The 20,375-nt window shown below is 34.7% G+C and overlaps 1 protein-coding gene across 2 annotated transcripts in view; it reads right to left on the minus strand.

Annotated features, from left to right (window-relative positions):
- Positions 1–14,358, minus strand: part of LOC111087115 — a 19,550-nt gene extending 5,192 nt beyond the window's left edge. Inside the window, exons 1-2 of one of the 2 annotated variants that reach the window (XM_022392599.1) lie at positions 14,040–14,134; positions 4,868–5,066 (exon numbers count right to left, since the gene is read on the minus strand). In XM_022392599.1, the coding sequence (XP_022248307.1) occupies positions 4,868–5,066; positions 14,040–14,072 (232 nt within the window). In that variant the 5' untranslated portion in view covers positions 14,073–14,134. Of the gene's footprint in view, positions 1–4,728; positions 5,067–14,039; positions 14,135–14,272 lie in introns of those variants that run through there. The other variant, XR_002611830.1, reaches the window with a different exon arrangement.
- Between the last annotated feature and the right edge of the window lie 6,017 nt (positions 14,359–20,375).

A 20,375-nucleotide genomic window follows, 5' to 3' on the forward strand; every position in this document is an offset into this window, starting at 1 on the left:
ATGAATGAATGAATAATACTACAGTGTTTTATTGCGTTACAGTACTTGAAACTCTACTATAGACAATGATTAAAGTCTATAAAGCAGCTATGAATTTCTTACTTGTTCACGTCTGTTCTTTTTTTTGTTCTGACTTGTTTGTAATTAAGACGCACGTTTCTGGCTTGTTTATGCCTGTTACACATGTTTCCTGATGTGATTATGACCAAGACACACGTGGACAGACTTGTTCACGTTTGAGGCAAAATGTTATAAAATCCTTAAAAATCAGGAACTGTATTATAAAGAAGGTAGAATATTTCAATATACTGTAAAGCGAAGCGTTTTCTCTTTTACACTTTGGGATTTTGTGGTGAGAACTACGTTCCACCAAACCCATATATCCAAGAACTATTTCTACTTCGTACTGTAGCTAAAATATCGTTATATCAAAGTCTGGGTAGCCTTTGTCAAATTGAAAAGAGATGCAAGAGTATTTAAAGGGCAGCTTTTTCCAAGTTATTAACGTCTAGTATCCCTACTTTGAGTGCAGCTATTACAAACACACAATCTTTCAGACGTTAACATTTTACATAATAATCATGATAATGGTTATGTACAGTTGTTGTTAAATGATCATATTGTTCCAAAGGTAACTATCGGTTTTTACAAACACCAGTTCAAATCAAAGCAGTTATTGTTAATCGATATGTTTTCAAAACAATGAATATAATCAATTTTATATTTGATTCGGTGAATGTATTGAGGCTGAGAAAACAGTGTTACAAAGGGATTTTTTTTACAGCCCCTATAAATAAATTAACTTGATATTGCCTGTGATTTTTCAGTAGGCTGACCCAGCGAAAACGTAGTTCGTCTGACAGAGACGAATGAACGGATCGTAAGTGAGAAATTGCATTGGTAGCAAAAAATAAAAAATAAAAACGATGCTGCTCTTAAAAAATCATTTTTTTCTACGTTCTAGACAATGTCTAAGTAAGAACGAATTACGTATTTATAAAGAAAGGAATAAAAAACTTAAATAATTAGTAGGCCAGGCATTACTCAATGGTTAGGGAGTGCGAATTGATGGTTCGGTTCGTGGTTTGCGTCCCATTGCAGTGACAATAAATACGTTTACTTTGTTTGCTGACCTGGGTATGTCAATCAATAAACTTCATCCGTGAAGGCAATAAAAGACCTCTTTAAGTATTATTTTCTCTGACAGACAGACGTACAGACATACTCTGACAGACATAATGACTTCATGAGTCTATTCCTCTTCGGCTTCAAGTGTGGTTAAAAAGAAAGTCGAAGAAGTCCGGTGTGCTCATTAGCTCTGTCTCAAGAAGCAACTGGAAAAGTTCGTTATCATCTTCTCAAGAAAAGTTTTCTAGAGCAAAAGATTTTTTCAAATAATTGTCATGAACCATTTTCAACTTAAAAGGAAACGTCAAAGAAATAAAATCCAATGCAGGAAGCTTTAACTTAAATAATATAGTAAGGTCAAAATAAAAATTGAATTTGTTTCCCCCCGACTGACCTTAAAAGTACTAAACTCATTTTTTTTTTATCAGGCCAAATGACTTCTTTTTCAATGTCGTCGTTTTTCCTGAACCCGTATTACAATGTATACAGTGTTTGGCCCCGGGTTTTGTCGTTTTTCCTGAATCCGTATTACAATGTGTACAGTTTTTAGCTCCGAGTTTTGTCGTTTTTCAATGTGTACAGTTTTTTGGCCCCGGGTTCTGTCGTTTTTCCTCAATCCGTATTACAATGTGTACAGTTTTTGGCCCCGGGTTTTGTCGTTTTTCCTGAATCCGTATTACAATATGTACAGTTTTTGGCCCCGGGTTTTGTCGTTTTTCCTCAATCCGTATTACAATGTGTACAGTTTTTGGCCCCAGGTTTTGTCGTTTTTCCTGAATCCGTATTACAATGTGTACAGTTTTTGGCCCCAGGTTTTGTCGTTTTTCCTGAATCCGTATTACAATGTGTACAGTTTTTGACCCCGGGTTTTACCTCGCAAACATTCGTTTCAGCTAGTGTCAACAATAAAAATGTCAGCTCTGCCACGAGGAACCGGCAAGTTTTAAAATAGATTAAATTGTTCAGATTCGTTGACAAAAACAGTTTTAATGTTTGTTTGTTTTGGTTCTGTGTTTGTACTTGATAACGACGGCACTAGCAACGAATTGGAATAGGACAGTTCGGTAAAAAGCTATCATCCTTGTATTGGATTAAGTTGTCTTAATGACGGGTAATGTACAATGTGAAAAAAAAAAATAGTAAACGACTCATGGAGTATACCGATTATTTTACCAGTCAGTATACTGAATTTTAGTCCTAACGTAGACAAGTTTCAATAGATATAAAACCTGATACATCGTGTCCAATTAAATGTACTTTATAGCATACCAAAAGTCCTAAGAAGTCCAAATATTGGAACATGTCCATTTCTTGAGGGAGAAAAATTGGATTTTTGACAAAAACTAAAAATTCACTGTAACGTTGCTAATTATAAATGGTCAGGTTTGATACACTGTGCAACATATTAAACAATATATAAAAATCTATATATTGTGAAACGTCTTTATTTTTAACTGAAAACTTTGTTTTATTTCAAGGTAGATAAGATCTCCAGAATGGATCTTTATTAGCTCAATATTTCGTCAGGAGCTATTAAGTTCACTAATCCAGTTGAAACTAAATTGGATCACCGTCAACCATTAACCGAACATCTATACACGTATCTAAAAGGTTTCAGATCGTATTAAAATAGCATTAAACATTCTTGAATTTAATTTGTTGAAACGACTGATTCGTTGTTTGTATGTTTGAATTAAGCACAAAACTACACAATGGGCTATCTGTGCTCTGCTCACCAAACAACCCGAAAGAATAATGGTAAATAAATAATATGTGAAAATCAACCATCAAAATTATAGTATTTAGAATATATACTGATATTGAATAGTAATGTCTCGTAATAAACTACAGTTTGCGTTAAACAGAGTTAAAAATAATAGTGTTCTTTTCTGCGAAAGTTGTGTTTCCAGTTTATTTTCAACAATATACATTTTTCTTGTTGCTTTATCCATTTCTGTTATGTATAAGCTTTTTTAACATTCAATTAATGATCATTGATTGTAACTAAAAAGGAATATTGTTATCGCATCAAGAAGACGAAATAAATCGGGCAAGTGGAAAACGGGGTCAAAACAGGACAAACTGTCCTGAAACAATGTGGGTAAATGTATTCTAAGCTCCAAAATATGACTGCTACTCACAAAAGGCCTATTAGTGCTGAAAGTGAAGCTCGATGGTTTTACGTTTAAAGAAAGAAGGGTTTCATTTCAGAGAGGATTTTCTTTTCTGTGGACATGATAGATATGAAGGAATTTTAACTTATTCCTGTCAGAACCTCGGATTTTAACGATTCCTTTGACAGGATGTTTAAGCTTAGAAATGACGAGTTGTTCAGAAAGGTTCATAGAAGGTTTTTAACCGCTCTAGATGTCCACACTGCAGATGATGTCTACACATACAGTACATTTATAACAGGAAAAGCTATTTCACATATGTTTGAGAAGTTCAATCATGGAGGCTAATCTTTAAAAAAAAACACTTATTAAACAAGTTGAAGGTCAAAGGTTGGACGCATTTAAAAGGTCTGTCAAGGTCGAGTAAAACGACGAAGAACAGCCTATTGTTGTGTATCTTATGTTTAGACTGTGAATCTTGCAGTTCGAAGTATATTAAAAATATTGTTGAACGTTTTGTTAAAGATGTATTGATTGCAGAAGCTTGTTTGTGTGTTTGTTGAATTTAGCGCAAAGCTACTCGATGGTTATTTGATCTGGCTGTCTCTAATTTAAAAAAAATAGACAACACCGCCCACAGCCAACGACAAGTGAGATTGACGTTACCTTTACAACGACTCCACGGCAGAAAATACGACTATGTTTAGTGACAGGATTGGAACCCCCTGACACGCAAAATGGGAGTCGATCGCCCTAACCACCAAGCGGTGTCGGGTGGCTACAGAAATAAGGTCTTCTGTGCATCCCAACTTTTGGAGAATGCCTAGATGTTAACTGTCAAAATTTAATCTAACTTGAATGTATTGTTACTATAGATGATTAAACTCAAAGTGAGTAGTAAAACTGTTCTTATATCATCGATTTTGGAATAAATATTCTCCACACTCCTCAATATGGCTGTATACTGCCTAAGACTACTTCTCCAGACAAATGTATTTCGTCGCTTAAAATTTCATTCAAATATAACTATTCCTGCTACTACATTTAGTAATCCCCTGTTTTTCACGCTTTTCAAAGTGGAAGCAATGATTATCTTTGGCAAATGTTCAGTTCCTAGCGCCCTCCAGTGGCACAGCGGTATGTCTGTGGACTTACTCGATACCCGTGGTGGGCAGAGCACAGATAGATCATTGTGTATCTTTGTGCTTAACTACAAACAAACAAACAGTTCCTAGTACTCTATAGGATTTTTTTTTTGTAGATGGTGTATGATAATTTATCTAAAATAAAAATCATGTGTTTCTTGAGATTGGGCAATGAGTATCGTATTTACAATCAGTTACCAGTTTCCATTTTTCTATATATGTTTTTTTCCAATAAAAGCCAATGTTTTTCTCCAAAATAAGAAAACCCACTTCCAAGGACTCTTGTATATTATAAGATAAACTTACAAACTGATAGTCTGCAAACTTTCCTTCCAGTTACAGCTTGTCCAAGAGATGACTTACAGTTCCTTCTTGTTACAGCTTGTCCAAGAGAATACTTACAGTTCCTTCTTGTTACAGCTTGTCCAAGAGAATACTTACAGTTCCTTCTTGTTACAGCTTGTCCAAGAGAATACTTACAGTTCCTTCTTGTTACAGCTTGTCCAAGACATGGCCTACAGTTACTTCTTGTTACAGCTTGTCCAAGACATGGCCTACAGTTCCTTCTTGTTACAGCTTGTCCAAGAGATGACCTACAGTCCCTTCTTGTTACAGTTTGTCCAAGACATGGCCTACAGTTCCTTCCTGTTACAATTTGTCCAAGACATGGCCTACAGTCCTGCAGATTGTATGAAACTTTGAATTCTTCATTATAAAAACAAACCTTTTAGCCAGAATGAAGAATTTTAGCACATTGGGCTTTAATGCATTTTAATATGTTATATGTTGGATTTTATGCATACTTAATATATTATAAAACACGCTAATACAAAAACAACAAATATTACATAAATCTGACCATTAATAGCGAAGCTTGAATAAATTTATATTTTTTGTAATTTTTCTGAAAAACCAACAACTTTCCTCCAAGAAGGAGCATGTACTACAACCAACCGTTAGTATCATATAATTCTTCATTATTACGACAAAATGCACTACAACCAACCGTTAATATGTGTACTACTACAAAACATTAAGATCATATAACTCTTCGTTATTACGACTAGATACACTACTACCAACTGTTAATATCTACCACTACCAAACAATAAAATCATATAACTCTTCATTATTACGACTAAATGCACTACAACCAGCCGTTAATATGTGTACTACTACAAACATTAAGATCATATAACTCTTCTTTATTACGACGAGACACACTACTGCCAACCGTTAATATCTACCACTACCAAACAATAAAATCACATAACTCTTCATTATTACGACTAAATGCACTACAACCAACCGTTAATATCTATTACTACCAAACATTAAGATCATATAACTCTTCATTATTACGACTAAATGCACTACTACCAACCGTTAATATCTACTACTACCAAACATTAAGATCATATAACTCTTCCTTATTACGACTAAATGCACTACTACCAACCGTTAATATCTACTACTACCAAACATTAAGATCATATAACTCTTCTTTATTACGACGAGACACAGTACTACCAACCGTTAATATCTACTACTACCAAACATTAAGATCATATAACTCTTCATTATTACGACTAAATGCACTACAACCAGCCGTTAATATATACTACTACCAAACAATAAGATCATATAACTCTTAATTATTACGACTAAATGCACTACAACCAACCGTTAATATATACTACTACCAAACATTAATATCCTACAACCCTTCACTATTATGACTACATTACGCTAGTACCATCTATTAAGATCCCACAACCCTCTACGACTGCAACTTTAATGCGCTACTGCCTATTAAGATCCCAACTTGTTCTATGATTAAGATATAAATATTTTCACCTTTTCGAGGTCTGAGGGTTGTTTCTCTCTCGACTTTATAAAGTTGAAAGTTGAATGTCTAAATTTAGAAACTCAGTCAATATTAATTCTGTCGTAACTGTAAACACAAGTAAATATACCAGATTGTACATACTGCGAGAATTTACTGACTACGTATACCTTCTGACAATCTGCTTTTGTTGCTAGTAATGTCTCCTTCCTAGAGAGAAAACACAACCAAGCGTACACTTTAACTGGCTGAATTCTAACGATCATAATATATTCTGGAAACATTCGTAGCTTATTATACGAATGAAGACGCACTCTATAATTAACTGTGACATTTGAAACATTTATCATCTGCTTTACATACGTACGTTTAACTGTGACATTTGAAACATTTATCATCTGCTTTACATACGTACGTTTAACTGTGACATTTGAAACATTTATCATCTGCTTTACATACGTACGTTTAACTGTGACATTTGAAACATTTATCATCTGCTTTACATACGTACGTTTAACTGTGACATTTGAAACACGTAGCATCTGCTTTACATACGTACGTTTTACTGTGACATTTGAAACATTTATCATCCACTTTACATACGTACGTTTAACTGTGACATTTGAAACATTTATCATCTGCTTTGCATACGTACGTTTAACTGTGACATTTGAAACATTTATCATCTGCTTTGCATACGTACGTTTTACTGTGACATTTGAAACATTTATCGTTAGTTTCGCATAGGTCAGTTTTAAGGAAATTCTTTAAAATTCCTGATAAGCAGACAAATATCGCAAATCGAGGAAAGGTTTTAGACGAACTGATAATAAACAGAAGTTGAAATTTTCAACCCGAACAGCATCTTATGTCCACGAGGGCTATACGGCTAAGTTAGGGACTCTATATGCATGAGGGCTATACTGCCAAGTCAGATACCTTCAAGGGTTCAGGAATAGCTGGCTGTAGCTTTGAAATATTAACCAAAGGTAGAGCAGCTAGCATATATCTGTCACTACAAGGGCTTTGATCGACCCTTTGAACCAAATAACGGAACTGACTGTCACTTTTACAACGCAACAACAGCTGAAACTACGGAGAGTGTTCAGTGGAATCACATTTCGAGTCTAGGAACCATCGATCCATCACCTGGTCATCTAATCGATAGGTCACGCCCGATCCATAATGAATAGTACCCGAAGAAGAACAAAACTTTGTCTCGGGAGACAAAATAAAGAACATAATGAAAACAAACAGGCCTTTTTTAGTTTAACCCTAATGTTACTGAAAATATTATCCATATGCCAGTTATACCCCCCGGTAATTAAACTACAGTGTTTGCTCAGTTATTAAACATAAATGAATATATTATATTATTATATCTATAGAAATAAGAAAAAAACAAAAACAGGGAGTTTGAGTAGTAAATTAATCTGCACTTTGGTCTGATGAACTTTCAATGTAAAACTGAACATCACGTGCCCATATAATGCGTGTGAGCACAGTTCTACCAACACACGTGGACTCTATTGTTATGAGTAATCTTCGGAAACTTTTCACAAAACTTTATTAATCTATACCTTGCATTCGATAGAGGGCGAGAAAAATAAGAAATTCTTCAATATGCTGCAAATTGCTGTGTGTTTGTTTTTTTTTGTTTTTGTTTTTTGCAAACGGATTACCATAGCAACCAGTATGTGTACAAAATCTCACTAACCAGTGATACGTACGTATAACACGTTGTTTTTTATTATATTTTTTTAATGACTAGACTTTGAGAACATGGTAAAATATAATAAAGCATTTGGGCTTCGACGAGTTGACCTTACAGAGTACAATAAGACAAGACAAGCAGAACGCTTTTGAACTGGCCTCATCCAAGCCACGTAATTAAGATGAAAGAATGGGTTCTGATCTTACCTTTGGAATATTCTAACAAGCAGGTGTTCGTTCCCAGCAAAGAAAGAAAACTGGAAATATCACGAACTGCTAAGTTAATAACGCGATATGTGGCCTTCTGATACAATTATTCACAAACTTCAGTGTCGAATGGGTTTTTTTTTTCTTCCAAGAATAGGGCTTTTATAAAAGTTTTCCTCCCGATCTTCCAAAAAAAAAGTATTCAGGATTAGTTAAAAGGAATTTCCTATCGATTTCTACTTCTCTAGAATCTCTTCAGTAAGAAACATGCTTACATTGTATTTATCAATCAGGCAGCTTAATGTACGATTATCGTCACGTTCAGGAAAGCGACCGACAACGTGATGTATGTATATTAAAGCAGACCTTCTCTCAGTTGTGGAGAGCCATTAGGCGTTTAAAGAGACAAGGTTAACATGTAAAAGTTCCTGTTACAGTTTTTACTTTTCGGTTATCGTGTTGGGTTGCGGATCGAAGGGTCCAGGGTTCGAGACGTGATGTCGCAGAATACGTTGTGCACTTTCATATGTATATACGTTATAAAAGTGACAGACAATCCAGTTATTTTGTTCCAATGGTTTAACTAAGTCCTTATTGCAGTAGTTGCTTCTGATTGGCTGCTTTCTTTCTGGTCAGTAATTCAGTAATAGGAATTATACACTCAAACCTAACATGGCCGTCCAGCATACGAATGTCCTTCAGGTTGAAAATTCTAATTCTAACTAATAATTTTTTTAGCTGCATCCATAATCTATACGGTTCAACTATGGATGTCTCCTTAACTGTCCCAATCATTCGTGATGCAATAAATAATACAGGGTTCTGCGATTCAACTAAAATCTTCAGGGATTTTTTTCTTCCGCCGGTATTTCTTTAGGAAGTCACTTTTGGAATCATAAGTGTTTATGTCTTCGTACTTCAATGAAGCAGATCTTATTGCGGGGCAGCTACCAATTTTGTGAGGTTCTGAATTTTTTTTTCTTGAAGATCTATAAGCGTTTCCAGCGCTACAGCGGTACTTATCTTCAAGTGACAGATAAATTAAACTCAGTCACTCACTTTTTCCCAGGAAATATGACTTGACAAAGAAATAAAGGTTTGTCTCGTGCGAACGTATCATAATTTTAAAACCCAGTATAACTATTTTCACAAAAATGTGGAAAAATAAATTTGGTAATTTCATGTATAAACACACGTCTTTATTAAAAATTTGTCTTTTTTTTTCTAAACCTGAAATGCCTATGTTTCTATCTGTATGTCTGTCAGGGTAGATTTGCAAGACTAGGTAGTTTGGAATTAACATTTTACTACATAGATTTTTTTTTTTTCTCAAACACAGCAAAAACATATGAAGGTGTTTGGATTTGAGGGATTTATATTGCCACAACACAGTAAAAGATTAATGTGTTGGGAGGTTTGCTGCCACAAAACAGTAAAAAATGGTGAAACTGTTCGAATTTTCACTGCCATAATACAGTGAACAGAGATATAGGTGTTGGGATTTTTACCGCCAGGATACAGTAAAAAAGGATGAAGGTGTTCGGAGTTTTATTACTACGAGTGAGAAAATACGTTTTGTTTTACAATGACCAGTTAAAAAGTATTTGAAAAATAAATACACTGCAAAAAATAAAGATAAAACTACTGTGTAAAAGACGTATTTGGCAAAGACAAATCTTTGACAGAAGAGAGCCAAGTTTAAACTCCTTTAACATGACAAGAAAAAATAAACTAAAAAAATTTTAAAGTATTCTCTAAATTTTTTTTTTCTATTTAAAATTATAAAACATTGATACAATTCACTGGCTTACAGCACCTATCTAAGAACTAGCAGCAAATATACAAAGTACATTATATTCTCCAACTACCTTATCACCCAACAAAAGCCGTGTACACAACTAGCACGATAGACTTGCGAAACCATGAACATTGTTTGAAAAAAAGACAACTCTAACACACTTCACCCAAACTTTGGTCTATCATTACGGAAAACAATGTCTCCTTATTTCGTTTGCCCTTGACTAGAGTTACTGATGAGGTAAGGAATTTTTGTAGAACCAAACCAGCTCAGCGAAGAGTGGCAAATCCATAAGTAGATTTAACCTCTGTTTTCTTTTTCTTTCTTTTTTTTTTTTTTTGGAGGGAAGAGTATTTTTGTGGCGAAAAAAAGAGATGTTTCTATGCAAATTTCTAAGGAATAAGTGCGGGAAATGTTGCTAAATGAGCTTGATTAACTTGTACGTTGCTCTGGTTAGTAGTTTATCCGATCAGCTAAACCTAGTTGTTAATTATTAACTTTATATTTTCATAATTAAATACTAATAACTAACCAGTTTACACAGTGTGAAGACAGGCATCACAAACTGCCTAGTGTCAAGAGTGTTTGTTTGTTTCTTGTTAAGCACAAGGCTACAGCAGGGGCTTTCCGTGCTGTGCCAACCACAAGTATCGAAAAACGGTTTCTAGCGTTATAAGTTCGCAGACATGCCGCTGTGTCAATGGAAGGATGGGGGGGTGGGGGGTTAAGAGTGAAAAAGTCGAGTGGATAATGTACCAGACTACCGTAAAGAATGAACCAGAATATAATCCAGATTACTAACAACACAGAAAATAGTCCTTATCAAAATTTCCATGACGACAATAGCAGATTAGCAGCCGAAGCGTAGGGTGTAAAACCTAATTAATAGTTAATTATTAAAAAAATACTAATTAATGATTAGACGCAGGCGATCGTACAGGCTATTAACCATGACAAATATTGCTATCTGATCGTTGCAATCTTACGTTTAAGTTTTTGATACAGTCAAAATATAATATGCCACAACGACGCTAGTGGGTAGAAAAGAAAATGGATATCAAGGGTAAAGTCGTGTGTCTCTAATGATTGAGTCATCGCTTCTATCAAGCAAATTAACTAGAAGTCAGTCAAAAGGTAAAAACCTAGCGGTAAAAACTAACGACAGATATAAATTATTTAAATATCTGAGTAGTTAACCCTTAAGTTGGACCTTGACATGATTTTTATCTTTCACTAGTTCTTTTTTTTTTTTTTTTTTTTTTTACCGAATAACAAGAAGGGGTGATGTATTTCTGGTACCATCGATATATCTCATTAACGACCACTTCTTTTCAAAATGATAATGTGATCTTTTAAGATGTAACAGTAAACTGCACATATTTTCACACTTTTGTTTGGAGATGATTAACGACACATTAACAAGTCGAGTTACAAGTTCCTAAATTATATATGTTATTTGCCCTATCGTGAAGGCCCAGTGGGGGCCTTGAACAGGTATATAGTCCTTCATATTGCATGGTCGCCATGGTAACCGGTCCGCAGTACCATTTATTACTACCCGCTCTCGTGGAAACGAGCAAGTAATACAGTTTTGGAGGAAGCAAAACCTTAAGTCCGAATACCAGCTAATGGATCGATGTCTCGGAATACCGAAAATGATAACTTCTATCTTAATCGGTTTTATTTCAATCCACTTAACGCGTAACATCCCTATGAGGTTAGTTGAAACTATAAGCTATGCTATGTTACTTGTGAGATCTTTTAACAAGAAAAGAAACTCTGTATTTTTTTAGCAATCAAGAACAAAGAAATTACTAAGACCATAACATGACGTGTCCACAAAAAATAATGTTTATTTACTTGAGATGTGAACCTCTGCTACCATGACTCTCAGGAATTCCGTTACATCAACGGTTTGTTTGTTGTTAAGCACAAAGCTACACAATGGGTTATCTGTGCTCTGCCCACCACGGGTATCGAAACCCGGTTTCTAGCGTTGTAAGTCCGCAGACATACCGCTGTGCCACTGGGGGGGGGGGCTATATCAACGGAGATAGATTGCTACATCTCAGCGCTACACGGATCCTACAACATTTTCAAAACATTCAAATGTAGACGTTAATATAAATATTATAAACGTAATTTCCGGACACCTTACACATTCAATCAAGTGTTTGTATATCCTTTTCCTCGCGAAATACGATAACGTTATTTAATTAATTAAATTCATAAGATTTTGTTTCCTAGTTTTCAAAATTGTTTAGTAATTAATTCAATCAAGTCTATTGTTTTTGTATATCCTTTTCCCTCGCGAAATACGATAACATTGTCCAATTAATTTAATTCGCAAGAAAAAAAAAGTGAAAAAAAAGAATATAAATAGATATTTAGGCCCACGAGTAATGGAAGTAAATTTTTGTAAATCGTGGTTGTAAATGGCGCCACTGTAAAAAATATGCTAATTATATACACGTACATAGGTTTATAAGAAACTTCGTGTTTACTTCGTGGTTTATTCTCCGGAAGATGGTGGAATTATTTCCACCGAAACACGTAGATTTTTTAAAGTTTTTTAACTTATATTTTTTAAACTTTACAAATAAGTTATCGCGCAAGTAAAAAACGTTGATGATTAACTTTTTTATAATCTTTGTTCTTCTATCGGTAGTTTTGTAAAATGAGTGATAACAACGATTTTATTACCATTTCGCGAACTATTGTTAAAGTTGAAAATTTTTTATTAAGATGCAAAAAGAGAAGAAATCGAACATTCCAGAAATATTTAATGAATCACATGCAGTCGAAGCAGAGCCCTCTGAAGTTTCAATAACAAAATGTCATTGGAAACCGGATGTTCAGGAATAAAGTATTAATTTCTTCATCCGCCACGTCCCAAGAACATCTTCAAAAGCTCTTTCAACGCACTTGTCAGAAACGTAAGAGAAAACTTTGGAACAAAAACACCAAACAAGAACTCTCATTAAAAATCGATTGTTTCTTGCTGGAAATACCGAATTTTACGAGAACTTAATACGACGTTGAAACGTTGTATTAAAACTGATAAAAACTTTTATTGATTATATGCAATAACTTTAGATAAATATAGTCTTAAAAATTACGGTGAAGACCGTACAATTCAACCGGGGTTAACTCTTTTTCATTTTCATTTTTTGTTTATTTCGTAAAAGGCCTCAAGTTTACGAATGCGAAACTAAATCTATGTTTTTTTCATTCGTTCATAAGATGTAATTTATATGAATCTGCATACTTTTTCTGGATCAGGAAATTACATGCGTCGTCTGATGTCTGAAAGAAAACATGTTATTATTACGTTCTTTGTTTGGTAATGTATAGAATATATACTTATGGACCGATTCACTTTTTTTAACCTTATCAATGTTTAATGATTATTTAAAATATTTCAAAGATAGAAATAACTCAAATATACGCTATGTTTAAAATATTTAAATGTTTTTACAAAGGAAACGTAAAAACGTGATTGCAAATATTAGAACGAATGTATTTTTAGATAAAAGAAAAAAGAAAAGTTTAATGTATAAACGCTTTTTTTTTTGGTTATTCCATATTTACATATCCAACATCTTAGTTCACACAAGTATGGCCAGGGGGTTAGAGTGCTTGACTTGCAACCACAATCTCCGTCCCGCCAAATATGCTCGCCTTTTCGGCCGTGTGGGCGTTATGATGTGATGGTCAATCACACTATTTGTTGGTAAAAGAGTGGCCCGAGAACTGCCAAATTAGGAGTGGCTGGTGCAGATAGCCCTCGTGAAGCTTTGCGCGAAATTAAAAACAATACAAGTATAACAAACAACATTAGTGAAGGAGGGGTAATAGTGGTTAACATGGGAAAGCGCAATAACAACAACTAAAAAAAAACGAAGTTGATTACTTTGTTACTTCATGTATTGGAATTAAAACATCAACTACTTTTGTATTCCATTTCTGTTGATTAATTGACTATAAATATTATGTAATCTTTAAGAATATTAATTATATATATTATTGATAATTATAATTAATTATAATTATATATATATTATTAATACGTTGTTGATAACGCTCACTGTTATTTTCCAAGTAGTAATTAGACAACACATCCTCTTGCACCACTTTTTTTAAAAATAATATATATGCGATGTCGATTGGAACATCATTCGGACTCAAACGTCAAACTCAAAGTTAACACTAATTAGGTGACTAACAATAACACATTGTGTGGCAGTTGAAACTGAAAGACCGAGATTAAAGCTATTATAAACATTTAAAAAAAATAAACCAACTATGCACACAAAGTTACCTTCACTGAATGAAATAGACACATTAAATTGCTATACTAACTCAGAAATAGTAGCAACATTGTGTAAAATATATCTCTTAACGCGCGTAAGTTACAGGAAGGACATGACAAGAAGGATACGATTTACACGTTTGTCTCGCTTACGTCATACGCATGCGCATTATTGCTGACGAGTAGTTTACGTTGGAGATGGTGAGTACTTTCGTAAAGACTTCGAAATAATTGGTTATTTCCAATTTTTATGACAGATAATGGTATTTTGGTAGGTAAAACCTGACTACAGCATAATTTTTATTGATAAGAGTGAAAAACGTGGCATTTATAAAGTTTACCAGATCTATTTTTCTGTGTGATAATACAGTTGTATTCTTAATATTGCATTCTAAAAAGAGTTTTTTTGTAAGTGCAACAGAGAAGCTGGAGCGTTGTCCCGATTGGTGTGATGAAACAATATAAATAAATAATAAACTATTCATCGGATCTAACTTCTTAAAACGCCCCCGGTGGGTTAGTGGCAAATCTGGGGGTTTATAGAGCTAGAAATCGGGTTTTGATACCCATGGTAAGTAGAGTACAGATAGCCCATTGAGTAGCTTTGCTCTTAACAACAAACAAACTTTTCAAACGTCAACCTGCCCCCCAGTGGCACAGCGGTATGTCTGCGGACTTACAACGCTAGACTCCGGGTTTCGATACCCGTGGTGGGCAGAGCACAGATAGCCCATTGAGTAGCTTTGCTCTTAACAACAAACAAACTTTTCAAACATCAACCGTTTTTGTTTTCGACGGTTTGGTGCCTTACTGCCATCTAGCGGTCTCTCTGTTAGCTCTGTTTGTCATGCAAGTATCACTTTAAGCGTGTGTAAAGATTTCGGAAAGTATCGCACAACGGTTTATGGCTAAAAAAGTCACTCTCTGGGACGTAGTCATTAGTTTCATCTATGGGTGTTAAAGTAAACAGGAATGACACAAGAGTTTTGTTTTTTTAATAAGATAAAGAACATTTATCTGCTATTAAGAACAAAGCTGCTCAATGGGCTAACTGTGATTGGTCCAACGTAGATATTTGAATTCTAGGAACAATTGTTAACCAATGAGAAAGTACAATGCAGTGTAAAAGCAGAAAACAATTTTGATCATTTTTCACTGAGTATCAGACCTGACATGGCCTGGTGGTAAGGGAGCTCGACTTCCAGTCTGAATTTTGCGACCTCGAATCCCCGACTGGCCACCCACCTACAAAATTACCGACCGACCCCAAACTACATGGGATAAAGGTCGTAAAGGGGAAGAGAGAGAGAGAGAAAAAAAAGTTATTCGTATAATTTTGTTTACTAAAATAGAAAAACAAACAAGATAGGAAAATAAACTAGACTAATAAAGAGGTCGTAGGAAGACTGAATCTTCTGCTGCTCTGATCATAACTAAAGTTTTACGTTTCCACATCAACTGGCAGGTCTCACAAGAGCATATCGATCGGTTCTTGCAGACGTTTTCTGACTATGGAATACATTGTTGCCGTAGATTAATGTATATATATGTCTCTTGGCTTTGATTGTTGGAGAAGGATTCTCTGTTGCTGAAGGCTATTGTTGCTGAAGCAACAACCTTTACTGATGTGCTGAGTCTCAAAAATGCACGCTGTTTTCTCTAAAGCTGCTTATGTATGCCTTGTTGCGTTGCTTCCACACTGTGTGACAGCAAAATATAGAAAAAGCAACAAACATTCTTGTTCCCTTAGGTTAGCTCGATTCCACAAACGTCTCGGTTTTGTTTTTCTGGAACTACCATGGATTCTATATTTCAAGTTTGTAAGCGCTTGGAATCCTCCGATTATTCTTTAACAACCAGTCTTTATATCTTTATTAATAAATCAATAATGGAAATAGCAGCGGAGAAAAAAAGAGGTATCGGGGAACTGTTTATAGAACAAACAAGACATGGTTGACTAGTTTGTTATTTTTTCTCTTTGTACACAAAATAGCACAAAAAACAATTCGAACATAGATAATATATACTATACAGGCATACCTTCCACAATGGGGAATTCGATCGAAATTTACATAAACACTAATGTAAATACAGTAAATCATAAAAAGCGGGAAATATTTTAAAATTGGGAATGGTGAACGCCACAAACCTAGAAGGCCTTTGTATAATACATATGTATTAGACGATTCATTAAGCACCTCCCACACCTCTGTTCCCTACATTAACAGCAAACAAGATACTCACCGCTAAGAATCGGTTGCACCTTTTTTTAAAAAATACAAATAAACAATATAAACAATACCTCAACTGTTCAATAATGAAAGACTCAATAGAGCTGAAATACCCAGTGAATGGAGAGAATAACAGTTCACTGAAACAATAATGTAAATAACGTACAATAAACAATATAAACAATACCTCAACTGTCCAATAATGAAAGACTCAATAGAGCTGAAAAACCCAGTGAATGCAGAGAATAACAGTTCACTGAAACACTACTGTAAATTAAGTAAAATCAACAATAGCTGAACTAACTACTGGAGAGAGAGTGAGTAGGAGGTTGTTGGGGAAATACTGTAAATAAAGTAAAATCAACAATAGCTGAACTAACTACTGGAGAGGGAGTGAGTAGGAGGTTGTTGAGGAAATACTGTAAATAAAGTAAAATAAACAATAGCTGAACTAACTACTGGAGAGAGAGAGAGAGTGAGTAAGAAGGTTGTTGAGGAAATACTGTACATTAAGTAAACAATATAATAAACAATAGCTAAAATACACATTTAGATAAATACGGAGAAACATGTTGAGTCAAAAATCCTAAACTTAGTATAAAAATCAATACTAGAGTCACTTAGGGAAATCGGCAGTAATTTGCTGACATATGATCCTGAATTGAACAATGTTTTTTTCATCATTGTAATAAATGTGTTGACGTAGTGGTAAAAAGTCAAGACAACAGCTGCTGTGGCTACTGGAGAACGAGCTCTGTTGTCATGTCTGAAATTCAAGAGTTTGCCGTGAAAAATGTTTTTCTGTTTCCAATATTTTTTATACCTGAAACTGCTCAAGATTACTCTTAAATCATCAGTATGAATGAAGAAACATTTTGATAGCTAATTGTTAGAACACATTTATTTAAATTTTTTAATAGTTTGATATTATTTTTATCAATAATATTCAACTTTTCAATCGAACTGTTTTGAGCTTGTTCGATTGAAGTTAAGTTTACTAAATATCGTTACCTGGTGAGGATATATATACGATGTAGTAAAGATTATACACTAAATTATCTAATAAAGCGAAGTATAGATTTACATTTATTTCGTGTGCGACTGTTAATTAAAGTTAAATTGCAAGAAAAAAAATGTCTTTAGGGGGGTTGAAAGTACTATTTATCTTCACTGGAGTTAATTCAAAATATGCTTACTCCAAATGTGCTTTAATTAAACTTTCCCTGAATTAATTGCCTTAACATGATTTTTTTATTATTAATTACATATTGATTTGTTGTATGGGCTTAAGTTAGCTACGAGGAAAACAATAACCGATAAGGAAGGTGATTTGAAACCTTTGAGAACAATATTACAAAAACACGAGTTACTTAAGAGCTTTCGTCTAAATTGGGGGTTAATTAAACTTTCGGCGTAATTCCCTGAATACTGCGAACTGCAACGTTCTATTTTGAAACTTTATTTGAATTAATTTTGTTGTGAAATATGCATGGATAAGTTTAGAAAAGTAAGGTTATAAGTTAGAACGAAAAATAATGTGTTTGTTTGTTTGTTTTAGAGCAAAACCACATGCTATGTCCACAGTGGGAAATCTAACCCCGGGGGACTACAATTAAGAAGACTAAACATCCTTCATATGATGTTGACCTTTTACCCCCTGTCGCATATCTACGCATATCAAACGAGGTTTTGTTTTTAGCGCAAAGCTACACAATGGACTAGCTGTACTACTGCCCACCACGGGTATCGAAACTCAGTTTTTAGCGTTATGAGGTTTCAAAATTACCGCTGTGCCAAGGGGAGGGGCATCAAGTGAGGTAGCTTTGGACGTCGAATAAAACAAAGAAAAAAAGTTTAGAAAACTAATGAATGAATTCATATAATTGGTTTGCTTATAGATGATTTTTATCTACATCCGGTGTGTTTTCAATCTTTCCCTAAGTTTGTTTATAGTATTATTACAAAGATTTCCCATTTTACACTACTTACAAACCTACGTATTCAAATTTGTTCCTTCATCTAGTAATGGCTTTTCTTGTGATCTTGGCCTGTGGTCAGGAGTGAATTGCTCTCAAAACTAACACAAGTTGCCTGAGTTTAAGAGTTAATCTCAATATTTATATGTGAAGCAAAGCTGTCTTCCTTCCGTTTATTTTACTCTCTTTTTGGAATCTTGAAGTCACAGTTTGTTGGGAAAACTAACACAAGTTGCCTGTGTTTAAGAGTTAATCTCAATATTTATATGTGAAGCAAAGCTGTCTTCCTTCCGTTTATTTTACTCTCTTTTTGGAATATTGAAGTCACAATTTGTTGGGAAAACTAACACAAGTTACCTGTGTTTAAGAGTTAATCTCAATATTTATATGTGAAGCAAAGCTGTCTTCCTTCCGTTTATTTTACTCTCTTTTTGGAATCTTGAAGTCACAATTTGTTGGGAAAACTAACTGAATCAGTTTCGATGTAGAGAAACATAGGAGGATTCCGCAGAAGCTGGAATTTAAATGGAAAAGCAATCTCATAAACAGTTCAAGTGTTTCATCCAGTTCCAACTTTACTAAGCCTGACCTCGCCTGGTGATTAGTGCGATCGACTCACAATCTGGAGGTTTGTTTTTAATTTCGCGCAAAGCTACTTGAGGGCTATCTAGCCATCCCTAATTTAGCAGTGTAACACTAGAGGGAAGGCAGCTAGTCATCACCACCCACCGCCAACTCTTGGGCTACTCTTTTACCAACGAATAGTGGGATTGACCGTCACATTATAACGCCCCCACGCCTGAAAGGGCGACCATGTTTGGTGAGACGGGGATTCGAACCCGCAACCCTCAGATCACGAGTCGAGCGCCCTAACCACCTGGCCATGCCGGGCACAGTCTGCAGGTCTTGGGCTCAAATCCCGTCATCGAACATGCTCACCTTTCCAGACGTAAGAGCGTTATAATGTGACGATCTATCTCAATACTTGGCGGTGGGTGGTATTGACTACCTGTTTCCTCTCCACTCTATCACTTCTAAATTAGGGACGGCTAGACGAGATAACCCTCGAGTAGCTTTTACGCGAAATTCAACAAAACAATAGATAAAAATATATACTACATGAAGCCGACGCTAAACGTAAGTGACGTTCAAATGTCGCGCGTTACTTGGGTACATTTTCTGATAGCGTGTATTCAGTAGACCTACATTATTGCTTACGATACAAGCTATATATATCAAGTTAGGAAATTGATTTGAAGTATCCCACAGTTACTATTTATTTGAATTGATTTGTTGCTTTGCCTTTACATAAACGCGTCTTTCATTCTAATATATTCTATTAATATCCCTTATGGTACGATGAATTAAAAAACGAAACACTTGCCATGATTTCATGCTTTGACAGTTTTCGTTCGGAACAAATCTGCCCTTACGTTGCTGTAAAAGCTTTTACTAATTATGTCGAGTTGTTCGTGAATTTAGCTAGTAATTTAGTTAGCAACCACTAACACTACAGATTACAAAAGAAAAAAATGTAAATAAAAGTAATGAAACCTTACAGTATAATTTAGGTCTAACAAGCTAAGCATATTGGAATAGCCTCAATTGGAAACACTCTTAAGTCATCTGTGTTAGACTTACCAAAAATGTAGAATTAGTATTCAAATCCTCATGGCACATCGAATAAAAAACAGAAGAGACAGTATTTTCTATATTAGTGTTATACAAATCCTTAGCCTATTTGCCAGTTGTTTGTTTTTCAGAACGTATACGTCAAATGAAGCTGGTGATTCCAAAGAAAATCATTAGTTGATGTATAAGGTTCCTGGAAACTGGTGATTCAAAGAAAATCATTAGTTGATGTATAAGGTTCCTGGAAACTGGTGATTCAAAGAAAATCATTAA

This window comes from Limulus polyphemus, unplaced genomic scaffold (assembly GCF_000517525.1).
Source record: "Limulus polyphemus unplaced genomic scaffold, Limulus_polyphemus-2.1.2 Scaffold1747, whole genome shotgun sequence".
Lineage (NCBI taxonomy): Eukaryota > Metazoa > Arthropoda > Merostomata > Xiphosura > Limulidae > Limulus > Limulus polyphemus.